General features: G+C 32.3%; 1 protein-coding gene across 1 annotated transcript; it reads left to right on the forward strand.

Moving 5' to 3' along the window:
* The first annotated feature begins 62 nt into the window (after positions 1–62).
* Positions 63–7532, forward strand: LOC105177495 (Cysteine proteinases superfamily protein). The gene is made up of 10 exons (XM_011100681.3): positions 63–406; positions 1263–1447; positions 2978–3051; positions 4102–4156; positions 4220–4294; positions 4461–4534; positions 4622–4670; positions 5062–5146; positions 7049–7105; positions 7292–7532. Exons 2-10 carry the CDS (start codon positions 1283–1285, stop codon positions 7336–7338), a joined length of 681 nt encoding a protein of 226 aa, XP_011098983.1. The 5' UTR covers positions 63–406; positions 1263–1282; the 3' UTR covers positions 7339–7532.
* The last annotated feature ends 2118 nt before the right edge of the window (positions 7533–9650 follow it).

Below are 9650 nucleotides of genomic sequence, written 5' to 3' on the forward strand. Positions count from 1 at the left end.
CGAGAAAATAGAAAAAAAAAAAAGAGTGGAATAAATACATATTTCTAAAGATTATATTGAAATTCATTGAGTAATGAGATTCTAATAGTTAACATACCCACCACAGAGCTAGCAATAAATTTAGGAAACTTAGTAATAATATCGGATATAATTATTCAATTCTTAGAAACAGATAGTTTACCAACCAATTAATTATCCAAAAACCAGTAGTTTACCAACCTGGCCAATTAATGCTGCTGGTTAAGTTGAACCGCCTGTTTTGCCGGGTGAATTGCCGTTGAGAAACGATATGTAGGTGATGTCTGAGCGGAAAGATCTGGTATAAAATCCTGTCGATCGCCTCCTGCTCCTCTCTCTGAAATCTGAATCCCCCATTATCATCACCCTCTTTTCAGACTGCGAGGAGGTAAGAAACATAAATCCAGGCAATACTTCTTCCTTTTGTGGTTACATACACGTCGTCGGTTGAATCATTTATTTTTCGAGAAATTGCAGTATCAATGGCTTAATGTTGGATGTGATTTCTCAAAATCTTGTCCGATGCACAGAAAAGAGAGAATTGACTATCCCTCTCTCTCTCTCTCTCTTTTTTTTTCTTTTCCCCCTTCTCTGTTTGAGTGATTTAGTTTCAATGATTTCTGGATTGCTTTTTCCCCTTCAATTTGATTTGTTGTGGACTTGATTCGCATTGCAACACTATCCATGACTTTCCTCCTTCAGTCATCACTGATCTTTGTACCAAATTATGGAACAATGTAACATGCACTTCATATCACTTGCGCCACCCTTGGTCATTTCCTCTCAATTACTTCTACTGATGGGGGTTACCGGAACTGAGTATTATTCTAGGCTTTAGATTCTACATGTTTATAATGCAGCTCGTGTAATTATTTAAGAGATTGAAGGACCTATCCCTCAGATATCAAGTTCGAATTCGAGTCAAGCCTCAATACTAACAATTCGTCATAACAATCGTGATAGTTTTGGATGGCTCCCACTCCGTTTGACCCCTAAAAAAGGAAACAAACATTGCCCTCCCTTTCCCAGTTTCTTCTCTTTCTTCTTTTTTGATTTGGCGGCATGCTAGGACAAGGGCTTGTTTTTTCAGGAGACATCTTGTCCAAAAGTAAGAAACAGGTTTTCCTTCTGGGGCAGGAGTTGATGCAATAATGTTTCAAGCCATTTCCTTATTTATTTTGGTTTCCCTTTTCCTGTTTTCTATTTTCCTTACTCTTGGAGCTGACTGTTTTATCTTACATCAGAAAACTCTCTGTCCCAACCAATGAGAAATGGATCAATTTCCAATGATGGTTGTTCAAGTTCAACTTCTTTAAGCAGTCAACAAGATGTGGAGGATGATAGGATGATTGCTGTTGTACTATCTGAAGAGTATGCTAAATTAGATGGTTCAGTAGGTCGAAGGATATCGAGTCTTGCACCTGTTCCTGTAAGACTGCTTCATTACATGAAACAATGACATAAAGTTACTTGAGATTTTCAATTCATTCTTATATGATGTCTTGTGGTCTTACTTTATCATTTTTATTAATTAGGTAGTATATATGGCAGTTATTGATGGAGAAGTGAGTTATTGTTTTATGCAGATATTACCAGCTTCACCTGATCTTTCCAGAGAAAATAATTGGTTCTGTCTTTGTTTTTCCAAAATGCTGGTTTAGAATTTCAGCTTTTGAGATACTCCATTATGCACTTGAAAAGATAAAGAAAACATTTTCTTAAATATCTAATATGGAAAAGAAAGAAAAAACCCGAATTTATCGCTGTTTCCATTTCAGGAAAGCAGGATTTGTTGACCCATGAGGTTAATTTGTTCATAGTATGATTGGCAGGGTAGTGACTGGAGAGTAACTTCTAGATATTCATACGTTTTCTGAAGGAGACAGAGACAGAGAAAATCATAAAACTCTTTAGACTTTCTGTAGGTCCCTGGTGTTCCAAACACTTTATTGCACTCAACAACCTTCTTCTCAAAATGCATACAACAACTTAGTCCACATCAAACTATTTGTATCAACTCAAGTGCAACATTATTAATACTTTATTCTTGGAAGTATTGAAACAAGATTTGAATCAGTGCAACTAAGTTTCAATGGTCTTTGTCTTCATTGGATTCGTATAGTTAAGTAAACCTGGTGAACATATGTTCATAAACTGAACCTATTTGGATTAAAAGGACAACCGTTGAATATATGAAGACTAGACTTCAATATAGTTACAGCATCAGGATTTTCAATTGTTCCAGGAGCCAGGTAATAGCGAAATTGAAAGAATTGGATGTGGAAAGATGGTTTAATTTCTGAACTCATATTTGATTCTCATGCTCCCGTGAATGCTTGCTACTTTGTGGAGTCCAATATCAAGTGAAGAGGAGTTTCAACTTTTCAAATTTTCCTTGGAAGGTTTTAAAATTTTCTGAATATTGGTATTTAGAGCACTTTATCCTGTATGCACATGTTTCCAAGCATCAGTTTCATGGATGGCTAGTAACATGACCAAGCTCCACTGGAAGGTTATAAATGCTTCGTGTTATGCCAAGGTGCAAGGGAAATACTTCCTAGAACAGTTAAAGTTCTTATTAATACGTCTTTTTATGAATGCCTGAGAGATAAAAATGATGTTTGTTTGGAAGATTTTTCTTTATATTCTCTTGGCCTTTTCTGTTTAGTTTGTCAAATTGATCTATCCTCAGAAACTTGTTTTGGAAAAACACCTAGATAAGACCCAAGGGTACAAAGGTCCAGCTAAGAAGATTGTGTTCGTGACATTACATTTGAAGCTAAGACCGTAAAGGATCTTTTATTGCTAAGATATTCTCCCATAGAATATGGGTTTTTTGCCCTTCTGTGATAAGACACGTCATCATTCCAATATTATCTTTTCAACTTGACCAATTCCTTTGTTTTTCACCAAATATACATCAATTCCATCTGTTTTACTTTTTCACTTTATGTTTCAGCACATTCCAAGGATAAATTTGCACTTTCCTTCCTCAAGTGACTCAAATTTGGACTACCAACGGCTCCTCCAGAGGTATGTTGATATAGTTCTGGTCTCACTGAATCACCTAGCGCTGGCAATCTCTGTGTTTCTGATGATCAAAGATGGCTGTGTTGGGGTTTTCTGTCTGTTTAATCTGTGATATTTTGGGAGTAAACTCTGAACCACTGCAGCTGCAAACACAGGAAGACTTATGGTCTTTTACAGGATGATGTTTCCGCAAATTGAACAGAAGGAAAGAGGGCTAAACTTCTTTGTCGCCTAGATTTAAAAGTGATTGTAATTGAGGAACTGGTACTTGATGTTACTGAGAAGATCTAAAATTGGATGCTGTCTGAGCTACCTTTTTTCTCTTACACTTGATTGCTTGTATACAATGAGGAAAGCAATCACTTGATAACAAACCAAGTTGTAACTTTGTGCTGGTTCTAATTAGAGAACTAGATCCATTTCTGTAAACAGATTTATTCATAAAAAGGTGAAGTTGCTTTAGGTGTCTGTTGCTGAGAGTATAATATTACAAAGTTTAACTTGAACACAAATGAAATGCATGTGGGCTGCAAACTACAGATTTGAGCAATGAAATGCTAATCCACGGGGATATGAGAAAACTCTGAAAAAACTTACATGTAGGCTGAAGTAGGAAGACTGGCTAGAACTTTGATTGAACATCCTATAAGCTAAAATATTCATATCTCTGCCATGTTGGACCTGATGCTCCATTCCAAATAGTTTAGAAGGATCTCTGATTGACTCAGTCTTCTCCATGAGGAGCTAACTACATTCATTGTGTTGCCAGGAAGTACTTGATACTGAAAAGGGGCTTTGTGCTTTAAGTTATGAAGATATACAAAATATGAGGGTTTCTTTGGTAGTAAAAGGATTCAATATAGAACCTCGACTGGTTTATATTTCATATTCCGTATTGTATTTTTCCTTGTTTCCCAAATGCTGATTAAGATCATATTGCTAATGATTGATCAAAGAACTTGAATTATTCCTGTTCATGATTAAAATACATATTGTGAAATAATTTCCATGTTTTATTTCTTTGACAGTTTAATTGCTATTTTATATATTCAGGCTCAAAGTCTATGGCTTATACGAGGTGAAGGTCTCGGGAGATGGGAATTGTCAGGTTTGTTCAACTTTTTTAGACAGTTTGGTTTTTGTCTTTTATCTATTGACTTTTTTTCTCTAGTTTCGTGCACTTTCAGATCAGATTTATAGATCACCTGAGTACCACAAACATGTCCGCAAAGAGGTTGTGAAACAGGTTGGTTTAATGGTTGAACTTTATCTGCAGCTTGAAATATAAACTTTACATGTTGATTTTTTCTAGTGTCTAGCAATAGTCTTCTGCCTATCTTAGTTAACAAGAAATGGAAAACCGTTATTAGAAGTCTGACTTTGTGCACTTATTATTTCATGTATTTTTCCAGCTTAAAGATAACCATGCTCTATATGAAGGATATGTACCCATGAAGTTCAAATCCTACTACAAGAAAATGGCTAAGTAGGGTCTTCCTAGTGCTTCATGAACTCTGTTGTATGTCTAATTTTTGCATTTGCTTTTGAATTTTCCCATTATATGGCATTTCAGGTCAGGTGAATGGGGGGACCATGTTACACTACAAGCAGCAGCTGATAAAGTAGGGTACTCTGCTTGTTTTCCTGGACTCTTGTGTTAGACAAAACTATGCTCATTGTGTGCAAGTTTTCCTATGTGAATGTAGCTCAAAGATTTTAGCAGTATTTCTTTGTCTTTTGAGTTCAAAATCTGCTTTGTCATACGAAATGCTGAAGCAACTGATAATTTGCCAATGCACAACTTCTGACAGCTAGTATATTGATCTGTTACTAGTGCTATTATTATCTTACTTCCTTCTATATCTCGTGTGTAGATCGTCTTTTATCACATAATGACACGTTTATTTCGTGTTGTGGCTTTCTAGATGTATGTATCCTGCCTGATAGTGACATCTGAATATATTTAACGTACGAGGATGTGAAAAATCAGTTTACTTGGTCATTATAATGCAGTTTGCAGCAAAGATCTGTCTGTTGACATCATTCAGAGATACTTGTTTTGTTGAAATTGTTCCGCGGCATCAGGTTCCTGTGCGAGGTACAAGTACTTGCAGTAATGAAAGACCTTTTTTTGTTTATGAAATGTATGGTGTTTGCTTTATTCATGTGCCATGTTTTTGTTGTTGGCATCTAAACCTATCCAGTTTCTTGTGACACTTAATTACAGACGAACTATGCTTTGGTTATAATCTAGTTGCTAAATGGAAAGCATGACCAAATTTATTTTTGAGGCACCTCAACGTAAATGCAGCTTATTTATTTAAATTAGAAAAAAACATAACTCCAACTATACCCCAATTTGGTGAATAGTTGCAAAAGTAGACTGCGTTGTTAGTAGTTTCTTGTTAATTTTTCTTTTTCTTGCTAATGACTTGACACAATTTTTCTTCTTTTAATGTAATTTTATTAATTATTGCTTATTATATAATTAATATATAATATAACTAATTATTTATGTATTAATTAGTAATTAGTATTTTAATTATATAATATTATGAATTTTGTTACTCCGTATTTTTATAATTAAAAAAATATACTAAATGTCTAATTGAATTTTAACAACTAATAAAATTGAATTACATACAAATAATGTATTCAAGTATTGGTTTCATTATTTTGCAGTCTACAGCCCTGCCTTGGCACATTAGTTTGATGCAATGGAGCTTGGCTTTTTTGTGGGTACAAATTTGTTGTTTTGCCCATGCTTGGGACCAATTCATCTAATTAGGGGAATTCCAGTAGTTTGTCGTCGACCCAGATGAGCCGAGACATACAGTAGTATCGTCAAACAATTGAAATTCTGTGACATCGCAATACTTAGAGGTCAGAAAGACTTAGAATATATCTTTTTATACGGCATTAAATCACAGTATTGCATAACCATTGATATGTAGCGCATACCTTTTGAGAATTAAGAGCATGGGATTCCAAACTGATTCTATTTATCACATGAACACTCCTTGGGTGTAACACTCACGTTCTCAAAATCGCCATGGGAGTGTCCATGTGGCAAATGGAGCTAGTTTGGAATTCCTTGCTCTCAAAAGTTGTGTTGTATATATGCTTAATGTTGCATCAGTGGTTAAGCAATACTATGATTTTAATGCCTTATAAAATGACATATTCTAAGTTTTTCCAACCTTTAATGGTAGAAGAATATTGGGATATCCCAGAATTTCAATTGGTCCACAGTAGTACTCGATGGGTCTCTACTCGTTTGGGTCGACGACAAACTGCTAGGATTCCTAAATGATATGGACTGGCCCCAAGCATGGGCCAAGCAGTTGTGTCCAATCACAAGAAAAAGCCAAGCTCAATCGCATCAAACTAATGTGCCAAGGCGGGGTCATAGACGGCAAAATAATGAAGCCAATACTTGAATATTTTATTTTTATTTGTATATAATTTTCAATTTTATTAATTGTTAAAATTCGATTAAACATTTAAATATCTTTTAATTATAAAAATATCAAATAAAAATCATAATATTATATAATAAAAAATAGTAATTATTAATTAATACATAAATATGATAAGTAGTATATTATATAATAACCAATAATTACTAAAATTTAAAAAAAAAATTGTGTTAAGTCGATAGTGCTACTAATGACTTCAAGATTTTTTTTTAAAAACATGGGTGAGTTGTTAGTATTACTCACAGCTCATCCTACTTTGCAATTAATCACCAAAAGGGGTATAGTTGCAATCTTTTTTATTAATAATTAAACAAATAAGCCAATAAATGCTTTATAACACATCAAGGGCCAAAGTATCGCTTGTATTAAAAAGTTAATAGACAACTAAATAACTTATTAGAATCGAGTGTTTTCATTCTCTCGAGATGCAAGGTTTCTTTATTGATACAATAAACAATGCGATGAGATTTCGCCTTTGATGATTCCGGATGTTATTGTAATTTTTTGTACTTGTTCTGCAGAGCTTTGGCTAAGCTTTTGGTCTGAGGTGCATTACAATTCACTTTATGAACTTCAAGGTTTGTACAACCATCGGATAGAACTTAATTTCTGGTTACATTTGGTCAAGATAAAATGGAAACTTTAAGGCAAGATGGAGAAAGATGAGAGAGAAGAAGGCAGAAAATCTTGAGAGAAGATAATGAAGACAAATATGCAGTGCCCAATTATTTCATTTGGCATTCAGAAATTGTTCTGTTGTGCAGATGCTCCATTGCATCACAAGCCGAGGAGGAAGCATTGGTTGTTCTAAATGGCAAAAACATTTCATGCTTGTTATCTGGTAATTTTTAAAGATTTGCAGGAAATCTTGATTCCTCATGCTGTCTTGCATTTTATTTACCATCTCTGCTTGTATTAGATGTTTTAGCTGATAAGCTGTCTCCGAGTTACAATGGGATGAGTACTTGAAATTTGTCCTTGAATTATATTGATTTCTTTATTTTATTTTCGTGTATACTAGGATTGTACTGATGAAACGTAGATTATGTACTTTTTACACCAGTACTAACTAAAGGCATGACCTTATTGAAAGTGTATTCGGAATATGGCCTAGAGAATAAATAAATAAATATTAGGAAGAATTATATTATTTGGGTTTAAGAAAATTAATTTTACTTTTTCTTGTAGCTAGTAGCCGTTAAAACTGAAGGATGTAAGCAGTTTATGTTTTTCAAGAAAAAATTTACATATTTTTGCATCTTCTAATCTACATTTTTCTTTCTTTTTACCAACCCCCATTTCTGAAACTGAGAACGCAACACGCTCCCAATTTTCCATCTGCCGCCCCCGGTATTGTGTGTGCTTTTGTGTACGTATATATATGTGAACGTATTTATTAATCACTTTCATCATATTGACCGTACCATCTGTGTATATAAAAAAATTCATCTCTCCAACCAAATGGCAATGAGAGTCAATTAAGAAACAATCATATAAAGTATAGAAAATATTTACTTTTTAAATTATTTTGAAATCTGTGAAAGATAAATTGGATAATATGGGATGGAGGAAGTCACTATTAATGAACTAAAGTCGATCCAATTCCCGAGTGATCAGGTGGACTCTATAAATCAACATCACTTGTTTGTTCTATTTTATTGTTGTAAATGCTGTCAGTGTTTCTTTTTAACTTCTTATCAAATTAAATTATCCTTGCAATATAATAATTGTTAAGAATAATGACGTAAATTAATATTAATTTTATTTTAAAATTAGTTTTAATTTATTAATTTGAAACATTTAACTTAGACATTGCTTTGTAATCTTTGTATGTATATGTATGTATATACACTTTTAGTTCGTTGAACTATATTAGTTTATCAATGTAACTATTAATTCTTTAATTTTATTTCTTGGTTCATGTATGTACTTTTTTTTTTTAACTTTTTAAGAATGTATATATTTGATTTCCTTGAACCTACTATCTTCTCTTATAACTTTCCGTAAGCATAATAAAAAAAAAATAAAACTGCTAAAATCGTTCAAATCAAATCAAGTCTAATCATTTATCATAATTTGTTGAACAAATCGTAATTTTAAAAATTTAGAGTATAACTACACCATACTTATTATTTAATTTTGGTTTAGTACTAAAAAAAGCAAACCATTAAATATATATTTTTAATTATTTAAATTACATATAAAAATAATTTGATCAAATTAATAAATGTTAAATTTGGGACTCAAAGTTAAAAAAAGCCCATGATTTTTCTTTTTTTCAGAGGATAAAATAAAAATTAGAGATGAAAATCCTTTCTGTTGGAGAACATCACTTTCAAACTTCTGAAGACAATTATATCTTTATTTCTTCCTTTTTAATTCCAAGTTCCGATTATTCAGGTAATTTTATTTCCTTTCGTTCTTTTTCTTGTTCCTTCTTCTCTTTTTCTTCCTTTCCATTGTAGTGTAAAAACTTAGTCAAATAAAAGAAATTTTGCAAGAGTAGTTTGAAAGAAGTCATCATTATGTTTAACTCTATATTAAATTAAATATCTTTTTTGTGAATTTCATTGTTTTGATTTTGTTGATATTAAGTTTTCTATTTCTCTTGGAAGTTCATACAAATTGAATATTTATTAGTTGAAAATTGACCTTCAAGATGGTTTTTAAATACTTTAAGTTGTACTGTGTCTTGGTTACTATGCATTTAATTTTAATTAATTTGAAAGCTTATTACTCTTTATTACTTAAAGACTTTAAACTATGTATGTTTTTAAGTAATTATGTATTTAACTTCCACTATTCCAATAATTTGTTACTTATCCTCAATTAAAAAGTTAAATTTATATATATGTTTTTACTTTTTGTTAGTCAACATGTAGTTTTTTTTCATTATAAGTGTTAAAATTGTAAAATTGCATTGAAATATAAAACTGCACTTTCTATTTGTGTTTTGAAAGTAACAATTTGACATAATATTTCGTAAAATCATCAATGACAATCGATTTAAAAATAGATTAAAAAAATTAAAATTGCATCGTACTCATTATTATTATTATTATATAGTCTCACATCATTTGCTCAACCGACAATCAAATTATACGAGCTAACTAAAAAAAAATA

Source organism: Sesamum indicum, linkage group LG9 (genome assembly GCF_026168435.1).
Source record: "Sesamum indicum cultivar Baizhima isolate 11 linkage group LG9, ASM2616843v1, whole genome shotgun sequence".
Classification (NCBI taxonomy): domain Eukaryota; kingdom Viridiplantae; phylum Streptophyta; class Magnoliopsida; order Lamiales; family Pedaliaceae; genus Sesamum; species Sesamum indicum.